The sequence below is a fragment of the Bos grunniens genome, chromosome 12, assembly GCF_055505025.1.
Source record: "Bos grunniens cultivar Pamir isolate PY7600 chromosome 12, Bosgru_T2T1.0, whole genome shotgun sequence".
Taxonomy (NCBI): Eukaryota; Metazoa; Chordata; class Mammalia; order Artiodactyla; family Bovidae; genus Bos; species Bos grunniens.
Window position 1 is genome coordinate 47,761,174 of NC_141176.1, and position 18,843 is coordinate 47,780,016.

Genomic DNA, 18,843 nt, shown 5'->3' on the forward strand with positions numbered 1-18,843 from the left:
TTTTTTAATATAATTTATTTGTTTACGTAATTTTAATGTTGGCTTTGTTTGACAACTGATCCACAGGATTCCTGAAAATTTAATAATCAGATTTTGAGAGTCAGGACAAGGTAGCTCCAGCACACCGCCTCTTGGTTTACACATATACGTCTGTCTTCCTTTATTCCTTCCCTCTTCATCCTCCCTTTCGTCAACCTCATCCTTCCCTCCAAAAAAACTGGGGGAGAAATGAAAGATATTTTCTTTGTGAATAATACCCTTAGCTTAATTTGCAAATTTCAAATGTAAGGGGTTGATTTGAAGCTTTAAACCTTCTCTTTATATATACTTTAAATTTCGTCCATTTCACTTTGCTCATTTGGGCTTTAAGATTTAAATTTTAAAATATAACTATAAAGTCAGTGTGTAGCATGTTTGATGGTTATTTAGCACAACTACCTTTTCCTATTTCATATGCCTAATTGAAGGACTTTTAATTCTCCTAGTTTTTCACTAAGGATGTCATCGTACCCTCTCCTTGGACTGATCATGAAGGGAAACAGCTTTCAGAGTATCATTCCAGTAAATGTGAGTGTATTAAAAATTGTATGAATAAAACTCATAAAAATAGAAAGCAGTGAATGTAAAACAACATATATAGTGAAGTATCAGTTTATCTGCTTTGGGAGGAAGCTTGCTATAAAATTTAATTTCTGGGATACCAGGTTTAACTATTTAAAAGTAAGGATTCAAAACTTGACTAAAATTTACAAATTTCTTTTTTTTTAGCCATTCTTTTCTGAATTTAATTTTTTCTTCATGATCATTGTGAATATCAAGTTATAATGATGGTTATAGAGACCCATAGACACAGAAATAGTATTGGATATAGATCTGAGTTGTTAATGATTTTTGCAGTGATTTTGAAGGTTAGTTTTTTTAATGAAATCCTTAAATTGCTTTGTTTTTTGCTAGTTTGCTGGTTTCTTATAGTAGTAGAGGAGGATTGGGCATTTATATGACCTCTGGGGTAGTGTAATACGGCCAATTATCTGCAAAGTTAATAAGGAAACTGAAGGTCAAGCCAACAATCTTTCAAATGTTTTTCTACCTCCAGGAAATGGTTACTTATATTTATTTGCTCTCACTGTCCTGAGTTGTGAGCAGTGTTCAAATATTACTTCTATATACACATCTCTCATTTCAGTGGAATTGCTACTCTTCAGAATAACACACATTAATAGGACATAGTATAAGAGGGAATACTAGTCCTGTTCTTTATCAAAACACAACAGTTTTTTGTGTTTTGGAAAGATGGAAGGATGGGTCGATCACTTTTCATGTGCCCAGTGTTCAGTGCTTTCAGTATTCTTGCAACAGCTTGTATGAAATAGGTGCTGTTATTGACCTCATTTTATAAGTGAGAAAAACTCGTTTTTGAAAGGTTAGAGCACCTGTCCAGGGTTACAGAAATAAGGTGTCAGAACCTGGCTTTAAAGTGAAGCATTTCTTAGTTCAGATTCTGTACTCAGTTCAGATTCGTTACAAAGTAAAGGTGGCATGCAATAGCCAGTGGACCTGGGTTGTAGCCCTTCCGTATTATAAACCGGAAGGAGTGATCTTGATCAACTTTCTCAGTGCCTTTGGCCTCAGTTTTTTATTTCTAAAATCAAGGAGTTAAACAAGATGGTTATATGTTAACATCCCTCCCAGCTCAGAAATTCTGTATCCAAGGTAACATCTTCATAGATACTAGGTTCCCTGCCCCCAATTTTTTAATGTTGGATTTTTGAACAGTTGAATCAACCGTCTTATGTGATCTTATTTTTAAACATTTTATACTTAAAGTATCCTGTTTTAAAGTGATGTGAATCAGGAAGATGCTAGAAATACCACACATAGCCTCTTTGGTATAGTCATCAAGCCCATGATGACAGAGTGTTGTGGCTGATCAGGGGAGCTGTGCTGTCCAATATGGTGTTGGAAGACAGTTCAGTTCTCTGTGGGTCTCTCATTTCTATACGTCTCATGAAGGGTGGCGCAGACAGGTTTTGTTCCAAACTATCTTTTCAAGGATGTTTGTATTGTGAACAGCCTTGGAGAATAGAGAGAGAGCATCCTTCTGGAGCAGAAGGTAGGTTTGTGTTGATGTCTGATATAATAGTGTGGTACTGTTTCCCTCTGGAGCAAGTTGGGTTGCAGCTTATAAGAATGGGATTTCTTAAGCTCAGGGTTCCTTGATTGGGAACACAGACCGTCTGTGTGTGCTGTATCTGCCAGGGCTGTTTCGTACCACTTCTTTAGGATTGATGGTCAAAGAGAACTGATGTGAACATGAAGCTCATGCTGCCTGCTATGCTGAGAATAATGAAGTCCTCTGACTTTGACCCGAAGCCTTATGACTTCAGCCAGTGTCCATGGAACGCTGACATGCTAACTTGTCAGACCCTTCATAGTTCTTGACATATAGTAGCTATTAGCCACATGTGGCTATTTAAATTTGAATAAACTAAAATTTGAAGTTCGGTTTCCTGGTCATACATTCACATTTCAGGTGCCCAGTAGCCTCACCAAGTGGTGACCGTGTTGGCCCCAGATACAGAACTTTTCCATCATCACAGAAAAACCTCTCCTGGAAAATGTGACCTTAGAATAGAGGATGGCAACCTCTATCTGTAAAGGACCAATTATTAAATATTCTATGCTTTGCAGACCATACTGTTTCTGCTGCAACCACTCAGTTCTACTGTACCATGAAAGCAACACTGATGATACATAATGAATGAGTGTGGAGGTGTTCCAGTAAAACTTTATTTACAAAAAAAGGCAACAACACAGATTTGGCCCATGGGCAATCATTTGCTGACCCTTTCTCTAGAGTAATACTGTCTGAGTTTGAGCTGTGCTGTATAGCAGTAAAGTTTAGTAGCTGTGTGACTTTACGTGAGTTACTTAGCTGTTCGGTGCCTCACTCTCCTTACCTATGAAATGATGGTTGTTGGGAAGATTAAATGAGATGATACCTCCAAGACCGCATACTTAGCATGTGGTAAGTGCTCAGTGTTGTTTACCTAAAGAGTAATAAAGGAAATTGTGAGTCACGGGGGAAAATGATTTTGTTTGTACATGTGGACTTTATGCTGTCAACTTTTACTATTCCAATATGTATGTAGCAGGGTGCTTCAATGAGTGTACTTATTTTATTTATGGACTTAAATGAGAATTTCTTAGAAAAGTATACACAGGCTGAGAATTTCTGAGCTAAAGACAGTGTGTTTATCTGACTTGATTGTGCAGAGCTAGAGTGCTCTCCAGAATGACCACACACCCTGCATGCCCACCCGCAGTGTTTAGGATTCCCGTGTCTCTACATCCCTGCCAACACTTGGCTTTCAGATTTGTGCCATTCTAATGCATTGGGGCTTCCCTGGTGGCTCAGTGGTAATGAATCCACCTGCCAGTGCATGAGACCCAGGAGATGTGTTTGATCCCTGGGTTGCTGGAGAAGGAAATGGCAACCCACTCCAGGATTCTTGCCTGAAAATCGCATGGGCAGAGGAGCTTGGCAGGCTACAGTCTATGGTGTAACGGAAGAGACGTGACTTAACAACAACAACAGTGGTTTGTTTGACATTCTAAATGATTGTTTTAATTTTCATTTCTCATATGCTCACAGCTTTTTTATTTCCTTTTGTAAAATCCCTATTTATAAATCATCCTTATTGGAGTTGTCTTTTTCTCTTTTCCTTTTAATTGCTAAGGTACTTTGTGTAGTTACATTAGTAGTTCCATTAGTTCTAAACATTTCACATGTCATCTCCTGTCACATGTGTTACTTTTGTTTTGATGTCCTTGGTTGTGTGGGAATTCTTATTTTGTTGTAATCAAATCCATGTATGTTTCCTCATTTGATTGTGGTCTTAAAGTTATGGAGTCCTTTTAGAGGAAACAACTGAGGAGACAACTGCTATTCAGTTGAACAGTGTTGGGATAATGCCAGAGTCGGGGAATTGGGAAGAACAGTTAGGAAAGAGTTTTAGAAATACCTACAGGTAAGAAAGAGAGCCTGTTTGTTTTTTATGTTACTCAAATAATGTTTGGTTGGAGGAAAACTGCTAGGTTTTATTTACACCATTAAGATGTTTGGTGAAAAAGTATGAAAGTGTTAGTCACTCAGTCATGTCGAACTCTTCTCTGAGAGCTGTGGATGGTAGCCTGCCAAGCTCCTCTGTCCATGGGATTTTCTAGGCAAGAATACTGGAGTAGGTAGCCATTCCCTTCTCCAGGAGACCTTCCCACTCCAAGGACTGAACCTGGGTCTTCCGCATTACAGGCAGTTTCTTTACCCTCTGAGCTACCAGGGAAGCTCCTTACGGTGTTTGAACTCCAGCCTAAAGACCAAAAACCCTAATGTTATAGGGGTTTTGCAGCAAAGCACCTTTATTACTTTTGCCTTATAGAAGGTCACACTGCCTACAGCAAAGAAGGCATTTGAGTCTAGAATTTTATTTATTTTATCTTTCACCATTCTGATAGTAGACCTTTAATGAGAGACTTTAAATTATCCACCCATTCACTCATTCACCCATTTATTTACTACCTGGTGATTTTTCAATTTAAGAAGCTTAATACTAGTCATTACCTTTATATTTTTTAAAAAATTATGTGCACCATATCTTTGACTCCTGTCTTGAGGGGAGGAAAAAAACTGAGTGCAGTTTTACTGATCAAATTGCAGTTTCTGTCAAAATGGCCTAGCATTTTAATTCCAATAGTTTATACCCATTAAGAAATATTTATTTATGGCAGCTCTGGGTCTTTGTTGCTGTGCGTGGACTTTCTCTGGTTGCAGGAAGCAGGGGTTACTCTCTAGTTGCTGTGTGAGGGCTTCTCATTGTGGTGGCTTCTCTAAGCACAGGCTCCAGGGCTTCAGGCTCAAGTAGCTGTGGCTCGCAGGCTCTAGGGCTTCAGGCTCAAGTAGCTGTGGCTCGCAGGCTCTAGAGCGCAGGCTCAGTAGTTGTGGTGCACAGGCTTAGTTGCCCCACAGTTTGTGGAAACATCCCTGGACCAGAAACTGAACTGATATTCCCTCCCTTGGCAAGCAGATTCTTAACCACTGGCTCACCAGGGATGTCCTGTCCATACCTATTTTGAAAAAGCATCTAGCCGCCGAGGATCTGCTGAGGACATTGACATTAGCTAACGTGTCCCCAACCTTTTAAGGTTGACATAGAGACCAACCCTGCTCCCCTTAAAAAGGATCTTTTGATGCCTCCTTAATTGCTATGGTAATGCTTGAGTTTTAGCCTTGTGGGGTTTCCCTGGTGGGTCAAATGGTAAAGAATCTGCCTGCAGCGCAGGAGACCTAGGTTCAGTCCCTGGGTTGGGAAGATGCCCTAGAGAGTGGAATGGCAAACAACTCTAGTATTCGTATCCTCAGTTCAGTTCAGTTGCTCAGTCATGTCCCACTCTTTGCGACCCCAGGAACTGCAGCACACCAGGCCTCCCTGTCCATCACCAACTCCCGGAGTCCACCCAAACCCATGTCCATTGAATCAGTGATGCCATCCAACCATCTCATTCTATGTCGTCCCCTTCTCCTCCTCCCCCAAAACTTTCCCAGCATCAGAGTCTTTTCAAATGAGTCAGCTCTTTGCATCAGGTGGCCAAAGTATTGGAATTTCAGTTTCAACATCAGTCCTTCCAATGAATACCCAGACTGATCTCTAGGATGGACTGGTTGGATCTCCTTGCAGTCCAAGGGACTCTCAAGAGTCTTCTCCAACACCACAGTTCAAAAGCATCAATTCTTCGGCGCTTAGCTTTCTGCACAGTCCAACTCTCACATCCATACATGACCACTGGAAAAACCATAGCCTTGATTAGACAGACCTTTGTTGACAAAGTAATGTCTGCTTTTTAATATGCTGTCTAGGTTGGTCATAACTTTCCTTCCAAGGAGTAAGCGTCTTTTAATTTCATGGCTGCAATCACCATCTGCAGTAATTTTGGAGCCCAGAAAAATAAAGTCTGACACTGTTTCCACTGTTTCCCCATCTATTTCCCATGAAGTGATGGGACCAGATGCCATGATCATCGTTTTCTGAATGTTGAGCTTTAAGCCAACTTTTTCACTCTCCTCTTTCACTTTCATCAAGAGGCTTTTTAGTTCTTCACTTTCTGCCATAAGGGTGGGTGCCATATGCATATCTGAGGTTATTGATATTTCTCCTGGCAATCTTGATTCCAGCTTGTGCTTCTTCCAACCCAGCATTTCTCATGATGTACTCTGCATATAAGTTAAATAAGTAGGGTGACAATATACATCCTTGATGTACTCCTTTTCCTATTTGGAACCAGTCTGTTGTTCCATGTCTAGTTCTAACTGTTGCTTCCTGACCTGCATACAGGTTTCTTAAGAGGCAGGTCAGGTGGTCTGGTATTCCCATCTCTTTCAGAATTTTCCACAGTTTATTGTGATCCACATAGTCAAAGGCTTTGGCACAGTCAATAAAGCAGAAATAGATGTTTTTCTGGAACTCTCTTGCTTTTTTGATGATCCAGTGGATGTTGGCAATTTGACCTCTGGTTCCTCTGCCTTTTCTAAAACCAGCTTGAACATTGGAAGTTCACGGTTCACATATTGCTGAAGCCTGGCTTGGAGAATTTTGAGCATTACTTTGCTACCATGTGAGATGAGTGCAATTGTGCGGTAGTTTGAGCATTCTTTGGCATTGCCTTTCTTTGGGATTGGAATGAAAACTGACCTTTTCCAGTCCTACTGCTCCAGTCTTACGTTCTTATCCTAGTGCTCCCCCAAGTTGAAAAATAAATAAATTTAACAGAAGCTTGTCAAATTTTATATTTACATATGCAGGCATTTATTTTTTTAAATGTAAAATAAAAGCTTCCACACTTAATTTTTTTTTTCTGGAAAAAGTAACCCTAAAGTAAATGAATAGGAAATTTAAGATTTTTCACTTAGAATGTTTTATAGGTATCAACACAAATAATGAATCTCCAGTTGGAAGAAAGCTGACCATCCATTCTGAGAAAAGCAATGGTGAGTGTGAATATAAACTGGAAAAGAAATATGTTCTATACTAATGCAACATTTAATATTAAATTCAGTTCATGGGATAACATTTCACTCTGGAATTGAAATTGTTTGCTTTTTATAAGTGAGCTTTATGAAAACTGACCTTGTGAAAGTGAAGTCGCTCAGTTGTGTCCGACTCTTTGCGACCCCATGGACTGTAGCCTATCAGGCTTCTCTGTCCATGGGATTTTCCAGGCAAGAGTGCTGGAGTGGATTGCCATTTCCTTCTCCAGGGGATCTTCCCAACTCAGGAATTGAACCCGGGTCTCCCGCATTGCAGGCAGGCGCTTTTCCGTCTGAGCCACCAGCGAATATTAATAGATCCATCTGGCCATGTTTGAGGAACGACAGTAGTGTGTTATGTTGTGCTGCAAAGCCTGTGGATTGATTTTTGGTTTTGGAAGGCATTCTTTTGAAACTTTGTTAGTATTGGGAAATCTGTCCCCAAATTTAAGCCGGCTGCTTTTTTGATTCATGTGCCAACAGCACAACCAGGAGTTAACTTTTAGCATTTATGGGTTCACATCAGCGTTAGAAAGTGAGGGAACCTGTCTATGGGAAGATGGTATGGAATGGGATGCATAAAGGAAATGACCAAGTTTGGCTGGAGCATCATGGGGAGACAGTTGATTGGGAAGCCCATACTGAGCTGCATGTTAGGTGCTTGTGTTGATTTAACCATGTTTGTATTTATTTGTCTGCTTGCTTCCAGCTGCTTGCCAGACATTGCTGTCTCTTCCTGTGGATTTTAATTTAGAGAAGATATTAGGTAAGTATTGTATTTGTTTAAACCTTTAATAACTTAAATAAAAGATTTTGTTTTAATGCTTTTTTGTAAATGGGGATCTGTGGCAATACCTCTTTTTAAAGAGGTGGGGAAGCCATCCTGGAATTTCTAATTTTTCTTTAATAAGGCCTGAATTAGCCTTTTTGTCATAATGAACTTAACTATAGACATAAACTATTCACAGACACATCTTATTGATACTACCCATACTAATAAGGAAACACTGAAAAAAGGATTTCAAACAGCATCTATGCAGTTAAACTTTTTCCCTCTTTTTGGAAAACAAATTCAAACATAATACAAACTGTTTAAAAAAAAAAAATCAGACAAGTAAAATATAACTGCTCTTTCGAATGACTAGCTCTGCCTTTTATTCCGTTAATATTAAATGTAGGTGACTATTTTAGAGCTGATGAATTTGCAGATCAGTCTCCTGGAAACCTCAGTTCTTCATCCCTCAGAAGAAAGCTCTTTTTAGATGGCAACGGAAGTATCTCTGACTCCTTACCTCCAGCTTCTCCCAGAAGTCCTCGTAGTGGTGCCCAGACGTCACTTGAGGTTTTTTATTCAATAGAGTTATCTCCTGTGCAGTGTAGGAGCCCTGTGCAGACCCCGAGTTCGGTAAGAAGTGGATTAACAGTGGCTGGTTGGCTGGCTGTAGGCATCTTGGACCTAGAAGTTCCTGTTGCTCTCAAGAGGAGTGATTCGTTGTCTGTTGGGTTTTCTATTTCATGTGGGTTAGCCCAGTTCACATTTTGTCATTAGGTATAGGAATGGTTTTGGTCACTCTCCAACTGTGTATTTAGAGGTAAATGAGTCTCAAGAAATTTCAGCGTAAGATATTTACTGAATTACGGGAGATTTTCAGCATAACACAACTAGATTGGTAGTAGTGGAGTAACTTAATTTTTTTCATAAACTGCTACTTAGTATAATGGTTTGTGTAAATATGGTATATTTTTATTTTGTCTGTCTAGTATATTCTGTTTCAAAATTTTGGAACAGTCTTCTTAACTATCCTCACAAGATGCCTTGCCTTTTGGTGTCTTTTTTTTTTTTTTTTAACCTTTTTTCTTCTTATTAAAGTATAGTTAACTTACATTGTTGTGTTAGTTTCAAGTGTACAGCAAAGCGATTCAGTTATACATACATATGTATCTATTTTTTTCAGATTCTTTTCCCACGTAAGTTATTACGAAATATCGAGTATAGTTCCCTGTGCTATACAGTAGGTCCTTGTTGCTTAACTATTTTATATATAGTAGTGTGTGTGTGTTCCTCCCAGACTCCTTGTTTATCCCTCCCCGCCTTCCCCTTTGGTCACCATAAGCTTATTTTCTGTGCCGATGGGTCTGCCTTTTGGTGTCTTGCCTTTTGCCACAAAGCAAAGTTGGCATCTTGCTGTCTGATGACTAACCAGAATTATACAACTCAGCTTATAAATGTGTTTTGAAAATAAAGACAAGTAGCACTTGGTGTAACAGAGCTAAGGAGGAGAACCCTGTAATTTTGTTTATTTAATTTTATCACAGGGGCAGTTTTCTTCTAGCCCTATTCAGGATAGTGCAAAAAGATACAGTTTGGGAAGCATCACCAATCCTTCACCAATTTCTTCACCCACTTTCTCACCAGTTGCATTTCAAATAGGAAAGACACCACTCTCAGGTATGTCTTGTAATAAAACGCCCAATTAAAATTTTTATATTATCAGTATTTATTATTACAGAGGCTTTTTTTAGCTTGTTCTAACTATAGAGTTCCAAGTGACTACTAACCCTTTTGAAATCTAAAACCTGGGGTGTTTTTTTTTTTTTTTTTTAACAAAAGGAACAGTTTACTTTCAAAGACTGAAATTCTCAGCAAGGTTTTGCTCTCATGTCAGATACACGTAATTAGACTAGCATTATTTATATCAAATATTTTACAAGCAGAATCAAAGAAGATGGCAGTTGTAGAGATAAGTTGGTTTTGGAGTGCCCTCCACTGTGTAATCAGACTTTGGTAATCAGATATGTGGGCTTCTCAGGTGGTAAAGAACCATCTGTCAATCCAGGAGACATAAGAGATTGAAAGACAGAGGAGCCTGACGAGCTACAGTCCATAGGGTCGCAAAGAGCTGGACACAAGTGACTTGGCACACACACACAATCAGATATTTATATTTTGTAAAAGTGTATTTGTTTGCATAAGGTTTTTAGGTGAATATCATATGGCGGGATTTACATATTTCTCTTTACACTATATCAGTTTCTTTTAAAAAAAATTACAGCACTTGTTGAAAATCATTCCCAATTTACAAAAATCTATTCATGGTAAATACAGTTAGAAAACTGAAAACTATTTTTGTTGGTCTTCCCCTTATATGTGTTCATGTGTATATGTGTATATATATCTCCACTCATGTGTGAACACACACACACATAGTTCTATATCCTGCTTTTCTCACAAAGCATTTTATTATAAGTATTCATAAGTCATCCAGGTCATTTATTATTGTCTGAAACCATGATATTGAATCACTGTCTGATATTCCATTTCACGGATGTACCTTTGTCTTTAATCATAGGTAAACATTTACATTATTTCTAATTTTTCCTTGTATATACATTGTATTGTATATATTTATTTCTTTAGGTTAAAATCTCAGAAGTAGAATTATTTGGTGAGAGGATGACTGTTTTTAAGCTCTTGAGGAATTTTGTCAAATTTTCTTCCTAAGAAGTTGCACCAGTTGAAATTGTCATCAGTGGTGTGTGAGGAAGTTATTTCCCCTCATCTAGCAACACTGATCTTCCCAGTGTTCTTTTTGATGTTTTTTATTGTTTGATTCTTTATGATGTTTGTTGATTCAGTGCATTACAAAAAGGTCTCTTACTGCTTTAATTTCTGCATCTTTAATTTATTACAATGTAGAATTCTTTCCAAATGTTTGTTGGTCATTTGTTTGGGAAGGTGAAGGAATTATGAGTTCAGACATCAGAATTTTTGTTCAACAAATGGCCACTCATTTAATTTCCCTACTCTTTATTATTTGTGTGGCCAAACACTTCATGAGTTCATTTACCATTGGGAGGATTGTTTATGTGCTTTGCCCATTTTTAAAACTTTTGTTTTTATTAAGCTAATGAAGTGTTGTAAAAAACTATTAACTTTTAAGGCATTTTTATAGTTTCATTTACCATCGTTAAGCTCTCTATTTTTGCAGACCTTGTTGCGCAATCTTTTGTTTGCCTTTTAATGTTGCTTACAGCGCCCACCTGGGGCTTCCCAGGTGGCACTAGTGGTAAAGAACCCATCTGCCAATGCGGGAGACATAAGAGACACAAGTTCAGTCCCTGGGTTGGGAAGATCCCCTGGAGGAGGGCATGGCAACCCACTCCAGTATTCTTGCCTGGAGAATCCCCATGGACAGAGGAGCCTGTCTGGCTACCGTCCATAGAGTTGCACAGAGTCGACACGACTGAAGTGACTTAGCACTCAAGCAACTTAGCACGCAAGCATGGGTAGTATTTTACCTAAAGACAAACAGATTATTACATATTTCATTTACCAGGTTATTTTGCAGCTGTCAGCTGGTTTGTTCTATATCTTGGATTTGAACAGCATTGCTGTAACAATATGTTTGTGAGGAAATGATTTTCAGGGAATAAAATATTTTGTTTAACTACAAAAGGGAAAGCGCCAGAGTTTGAAGAGCCTCGCCCTGCCTATGGATACACATTTGTTTGTGATGTTATTTTTGACACCAAGATTTCACTTTAGGAAACACCACCACTGTTAGAGACATCCGGTTTTGCTGTCGTGGACTGTGATGACGACCATTTAGTAATGGCTTTTCCATTTCACATGAGGTGACTTTTCCTTCCCCATCTATTTTTTTTCCCCTCCCTATCTTTTAGAACAAAGGAAGTTTGCTTTTCATTCTCCTGATGCTTCATCTGGAACCAATTGTAATGGGATTACCAATCCATATATCAGAAGTCCTTACATAGATGGCTGCTCACCAATTAAAAATTGGTCTCCTATGAGACTGGAGATGTGCAGAGGAGGTGCCCAGTATCGGACCTCACTGATTCGAGTTCCTTTCACTCTTGAGGCTCGTGGCGAAGAAGAAGAAGACCAGGCAGCTGTTCCTTCCACAGACGCCTCAGCCCCAGTCACGGGCATGGCTGGAGTCCACCTGCCGCAGTTGGGCAGTGACACGTCTCCGTGCGGCGCGCACTTGGTGGTGACCGCCATGTCTATTACCCAGAGCCAGTCCGGAGCTTCTGAGAAAGAACTGGAACTGCTGCAGGATGTGGAGAGTGAGAAGAAGAATAACACTGTGGACATGGTCGATCCCATCGAGATAGCCGATGAGACCACCTGGATTAAGGAGCCAGTTCATAATGGGAATTTACCCGCGGCAGATTCTGTGAGCGGGATGGCTTTCAGTATTGAAAACTCTCACATGTGCTTGTCACCTCTCGCAGAAAGCAGTGTCCTTCCCTGTGAAAGCAGTAACATTCAGGTAAGGCGTTTGAATGTTCTGGAGTCCTTTCCTTGCTTCCTTGGTGTTCTGTAGCCTTTTCTTCCTAAGATTATAGTAAGAAAGAAAATGGGTTTGGGACCTAGCCTTCCCGTGATTAAGATTCCTGGCTTCCACTGTAGGTGGGGTGGGTTTGATCCCTGGCCAGCAGCTAAGATTGGACATGTCCTGGGTCATGGCCAAAAAAAGAGAGAAAGACAGAGAGAGAAAGAAATAGGCTAAATGTGGAACCTATAGCATTATATATTGTTTTCTTGAATCAGCACTAGATGATATCAAGAGGGTTGTCTTCTTTGGCCTGGTGATGCATATTTAATAATCATATTCACTGATAATTCTATGGAGTAGGAAAAAAGAGCAGATAACTGCTAGAGTCTGGCAACTTCCCAGGGTTCACCTTTCTTTCCTGTGGAGCTAGTTCCAAAGGAATTCAGTTTGTGGTATAGCTTTGTATTCTAAAAATACAATAGTTTCGGTTTTTCTTTTATATGATTTAGGGAGAAGACATAGTTGAGAATAATTTTATGTATTTTTTTTTTGTACTTTTAAAAAACGTGATTTATAACCGCCATTTTTCATTTAATCATACATTTCCTATTTTGTAGTATCAAATATCAGGAAGGCATGATTCATTTGACAAATGCGGTTCACAGCGAGCAGCTTCCTTTCAGAAAGACATTTGTTTCATTAATTGTCATATTCTTTGAGTTGGGAATTTTGAAAGAACTTTAAAATAGTCAGAAAGGCAATTCTACCTCCAATTTCATAGTAACAATGTCTAACACTTACGTAGCTGTTAAAATATACCAGGCATTATTTCAAGTACTTTACATATGTTACTTTGTTTAACTTTCTTAATAATCCTATGAAATAGATGTACCCTTGTCCCCATTTTACAGATGAGGAAACTGAGGGTCAGAGAGGATCAGTAAATTGCCTTTGTAGTTAGTAAGTGGTCAAGCCAGGATTCCAATCTTGGCAGTCTGGCTTTAGAGTCCACATTCTTTAAGTTAATACTGATCCATAGTAATAGTTAATACTTACACAGTCTTCCACTGTGCCAGACACTCTTCTAGCCTCTTTATACCAATGTATCTAATCCTCACAACTCTATAATGCTATAGTGCTATCAGTTTTGACATGATAAAGTTTAAATCCCATGGAGAGATTTTTAAATGACTCCAAATTACATATACTGCTTTGCTCATATTTTATGCCTATATTGTCTATCCTAACTTCTAGGATCGTTGCTCAGAAAAATACACTAGAACCACCTTTACATATTCCAACTTCTGAATTTGGTTCCTAAATAAAGAAGCACATCAGGTCAAACTTAGTCTTAAAAGTATCGTTTTTTGCTCTCTTTTTTTCTTCCTTTCTTTCAGAACTCTTATAGAAGCACTAGAAAATACTTTCATAGGCATACAAATTAATCATCCAGTCCAACCACCCATTGGGAGCCTGTCTTACTGCTAAATTGCCATCCACTGTCTCCCTGAGTACGTGCAGGGATGTCCCAGCCTATCTTAGAGGACTGCTCTCCCCTTTACAAGTCTCCTTCCTTAGAAGCTAGAACATAGTTCTTTCTGTCTGTGGTATCTACCAGTCAGTCTCAGCTTTACCTTTTGGGCTTTATCTGTTACCAGAAAATTTTGTAGTTTAGAAATATTTTCATACATTCTTTACTTCCAACCACAGAGGCAGCTCCTGATATTCAAAAATGGCCACGTTTCTCAGGGCCTTTTGACTTGCTTTGTTGTGACAGGTTGGCCTCCAGGCATGGAACACAGCTGTGTTCTTGGAGTATCCCTTCATCCTGAGAACTTCCTCAACCTCTCCCATGTTCCTGTGCCCCGTTCTCTTTCCAGGCTTGCTTTTCACTTGACTGGAACACATTTTCCAGTAGCTTTCTGAGGAAAAGTCCATTTTTCAAGATAGTGCACTTCTGCTGGATTTATCTTTATTCTGTCACATTTGAGAATTTGGAAATAATTGCCCTCCAGACTTTGACGGGGTTGTTTCGTTGATTCTGTTCTCAGTGTTGCTGGTGAAAGACCTGAAACCATTTGAGTGCTTCACCGTTTTGCACTGGTCTCATTTTACCCCTTTCTGGAATTAAAGGGTCCTGAAATTGCAGTGATTCTTTGGTGTGGGTTCCTTTTCATCAGTTGTACTGGGCACTCAGTTCCTTGTGATCTGTAAACTCTTGCCCTTCACTTCTTGGATCTTTTCTTGAATATTATCTTCGATTTTTACTCTTCTCTTTAGAAGTTCTTTTGATTCTCTAATTTAAACAAATCTTTTCACTGTTTTTTGTTTTTAACTCCCTTTTGTTCTAATTTTGGGGAAATTTGCTCAACTTTATATAATAACCCTTCTATTGAGTTTTTATTTCTGCATATTGAATTTCTAAGCTTTTTTTTTGTTATTGTTGCTTGTTTTGGCCTTGGCATTAATGCAGAAATCTTGTGGCTGGCAAAGCATTGCGTGGTCTGGCCTTGGCTTTACTCTCCAGCTTTGTTTTGTTTCCCTTCCTTCTCTGTTTCAGTCACATTGGCTTTCCAGAGTTTGAAATACCGTGTTGCCTCCCCTGAGGCCTGTGGGGAGTGGTGAGGTGACCTGTGTCATCTGTTGGCACACAGTAGGCACTGACATTAGTAGAGGCTTAGATGGGAGCTGTCGGGGGGCAAGGGAGGGGGTCAGCCACCATGTCACCTTTTGGGCACCTGTGAATCCTTTCCTTCCTAGAGAGTGGGGCAGACGCCCTGTGTACCATCGTCCCTACATCACAAGAGTTTTGTTCAGATGGAATGTGACTCCCAGGAGTGAACATGCATCCATCCCTGAAAACTAAAGACATTTTTCTTATGATAGAATGGACTTACTAGGCTATTCTGATGTTGGTGATTGGGGCAAATGTAGTTTTCCCTTAGCTGATTATAGTTGGCATATCAGGGGGTTAAGTGCAAGATGACTGCCTTGTGGGTTGTGTTGTTAGGCGTTCAGCACTGTGCAGTTAAGTGCAGTGTGTGCAGTGGACAGAGGCAGGGGGGCCTCAACTCTTCCTGACCTCATCCCAACACTATAAAAGTTATCCTTCCCAAGCCTCAGTCTCCTCATCTGTGCAGTTAATAGGGTGTTGCAAGGAGAAAATGAGAATGATATTACACTGAGTACCATATGGGGCCTGGCACTTTTTTGCTGCTGCTGCTGCTAAGTCGCTTCAGTCGTGTCCGACTCTGCGACCCCAAAGACGGCAGCCCACCAGGCTCCACCGTCCCTGGGATTCTCCAGGCAAGAACACTGGAGTGGGTTGCCATTTCCTTCTCCAGTGCATGAAAGTGAAAAGTGAAAGTGAAGTCGCTCAGTCGTGTCTGACTCTTAGCGACCCCATGGACTGCAGCCCACCAGGCTCCTCCGTCCATGGGATTTGCCAGGCAAGAGTACTGGAGTGGGGTGCCATTGGCACTTTTTTAGGCCCTCACAAAATAAATATTTGTCCTATTTGTACCAAAATTGAAGTTTGCTAGAGTCCCTTTTTTTCTTTTGCTCTTTTGGGCTGTAACAGTGTATTGTTGAATGCTACAATTTTAATTAAAACGAAAAGTTGAGCTAACATCTAGAGCTATTTTATATACATGGTATTATTATGAAGGTAAGATTTTTTTATTTCAACAATAGGTTAGAGTATAGGACGTCTAAAAAATGTGTGTTGTTTTGAATCCTCTTGAAGGTACCATGCCTTTTAGGTAAATTTTATTTAGAGATGCAAGTAAACCTTTAGAGAGACAAGCTTAGTAAATAAATTGCAAGAAGTTGATTGTTATTTTTATTTTCATCCACCGGGTGTGAGCACAAAGTAACAGAAAAATATGTTCTTGGTGCCTTGTTCACTGATTTTAAAGAAAATTACAAGATGTATTTTATTAGAAGGAATTGTAGTAACTACTTTGAAGAACAAACAGTTCTATGTAGAACTACCTTTTATGTATATTGCTTTTAAAATTCAATATAATCAATATTAAATATTACTTGTAGTGTTCAGTTGTGAATGGTATATATAAAGTGATTTAATGTTTTTAAATGGTCTTTATATTTACTTATATAAGCCATATCTAATTATATATATAACATTTTATATAAATATTCTAAAATAAATTTACTTAAACATAAAAGTTTCTGAAAATAACTTTTGTGGTTAAGCGAATTAGTTTGCGGTGTTATCTGTGGTGGTTTTTCTCTCTTCTCATTCCTGGCAGATGGATAGTGGCTATAATACACAGAATTGTGGAAGCAATATTATGGATACCGTTGGAGCAGAAAGTTACTGCAAAGAAAGTGATGCACAAACCTTGGAAGTCGAGAATAAATCTCGAGTTTTTAATACAAAGGTATGGAAAAAACATAGAGCAAGTTTGAAATGGTTGTAGTTTGTATTTTACTAAATGTGACTGTTGTCAGCCTGTTTCTTTTCCCGATTTTGCTTAAAACTCCACTATCATCTTTATGCCTCATCCTGTCTTCATTTAACAGCAGGAGAAAGTGCTTCAGACCACTTCATTTTCCTAACTCTTCTGCTATGAGGAAGCATAAGAAGAGGTTGGGGTTGGCGGGGTCGGGGAGCTAATGCTACTTTGGAGCTGGGGCTGAAATTAGTTCCTTTAAACTACAGGGCAACAGGAAGAGAGGGGATCGAATAGGAGGGAGGCGGACCTTTTTGCCTAATATTGTCTCAAAGCTAAACACAAAGAGTTTTGATTATTAGAGAGGGAAATAGTACAATTGAGAGATTCCACATCAACTAAGAACAGGCAAAGGAAAGGACTCTTAAAACCTGAGCCTTCAGAGGTAAGATATATGTATCTAAAAAGCTGAATATTTATACAAAAGTACACTGTTGACATAGACATTCACTGAACCTCGAGAGGACAGTTATGACTATATACAGGAGACCCTCCATATATCTGCCAGTTTCACATCCATTAATGCAGCCAACCTCAGATCAAAAATATTCGAGGGAAAAAAACTCCAGAGAGTTCCAAAAGCAAAACTTGAATTTGCCATGTGCCAACTATTTACATGGAACTTTTATTTGCCACTATTTACATAGTATTTATACTGTATTAGGTATTTTAAGTAGATTAGAGAGGATTTAAAATATATGAGAGGATGTTTATATGTAAATATCAGTGCTGTGCCCTTTCATATAAGGAACTTGACTATCCACAGATTGCAGTATCCTTGGGGGGTCCTAGAACCAATTCCCTATCAATACTGGGGACAACTGTATTCATATTTGAAGAATTCCATTATAACTTTAGGCACTAATCAGGAGAATCTGATTTTTATATGCCAATTTAAAATGCAGGCTACACTATTTTACCTTTCCTCCATTTTATCATGAGGTGTGGGATACTAGTTGTCCATTTAAGAGCAAGCAAGCATTAAGATACAGGAAGTACTTTTATGATACAGAACATTGATTTGTAACAAAATATGTCTTCACTATCCCTCTAGAGTGCATGAGGAAATATTTGCATCTAGGTTTTAAAGACAGTTCACATAATAATTGTATCCTTGAATGGTCCTTTTTAAACTGAAAATAAGGTTTTTCTTTTTTCACAGCAAGACCACTCAATGCAAAGGTGTTGGATGAAAACTTCAAACTTGCCTCAATGCAGCAGTCCTTAGGATACCTCTCTCAGAACCAAAGACTATCACTGGACAGCTCCTCATATTTTTTATGCATGGGATCAATAATGTGATCATGATTGGGGAAAAAACTGCTTCAACTAACATGCTGAGCTTTTTTCTTTCCCTCCTGAATGTGAAAAATCAAGGGCTTAGTTCAGTGACACAGAAACAACAGAAAAGCTCCTGGAACTTTCAACAAGTTACTTCAGTACAGGTTCATTTTATTATCAATAAATATTTTTATATTGACATTGAGTGATGTGTTTAATAAAAACTTGAGTGACAACTTTGCTTCAGTCCTGCAGGGTCAATGAACTGCTTCTTAGCCTCACTGACAGTACTGATTTAGCATTAGTCTGGGAAGGTGTGGAACTGTGAAGGTGCTATGTTGTATTTTACATAAAAGTATGTGAATATACAGATGAATTCAAATTTGTAACCTTTGTGAAAGGAATAAATCTGATTAAGAAGGGAACTTACAAACTTTGTATTCAGGTTCAGAGTAAATATTCTTTACCTTTGGAGAATGTATACCCAGATTTTACAAATCACCTCTTAAAAAATGTCTCATTTAAGGAATAATAATTCACGTGTAGCCCTAGGAAATAAAGATATCCTCTCATCGTGTCACATCCTCCCTTCCTTCTGTGCACCTTGTAAACTTCCTGCCAGCCTGCAAGGCTTATTTCTTGCTGTGTACCTGCCTTATCCTCCCCTCAGGACCCTAACTATTAAAGCCATCAGCCACCAGTTCCA

At 38.9% G+C, this 18,843-nt stretch overlaps 1 protein-coding gene across 6 annotated transcripts in view; it reads left to right on the forward strand.

The window, feature by feature from the left end:
- BORA (BORA aurora kinase A activator) overlaps positions 1-18,336 on the forward strand; it is a 32,438-nt gene extending 14,102 nt beyond the window's left edge. For 2 of the 6 annotated variants that reach the window (XM_086328535.1, XM_086328538.1), the window contains exons 5-13: positions 486-567; positions 6,977-7,042; positions 7,791-7,847; positions 8,260-8,486; positions 9,037-9,093; positions 9,398-9,530; positions 11,765-12,375; positions 16,653-16,784; positions 18,019-18,336. In XM_086328535.1, coding sequence (XP_086184661.1) covers positions 486-567; positions 6,977-7,042; positions 7,791-7,847; positions 8,260-8,486; positions 9,037-9,093; positions 9,398-9,530; positions 11,765-12,375; positions 16,653-16,784; positions 18,019-18,084 — 1,431 coding nt within the window. In that variant the 3' untranslated portion in view covers positions 18,085-18,336. The remainder of the gene's footprint in view (positions 1-485; positions 568-6,976; positions 7,043-7,790; positions 7,848-8,259; positions 8,487-9,036; positions 9,094-9,397; positions 9,531-11,764; positions 12,376-16,652; positions 16,785-18,018) is intronic. The other 4 variants (XM_086328536.1, XM_086328539.1, XM_086328540.1 and 1 more) reach the window with 2 other exon arrangements.
- The last annotated feature ends 507 nt before the right edge of the window (positions 18,337-18,843 follow it).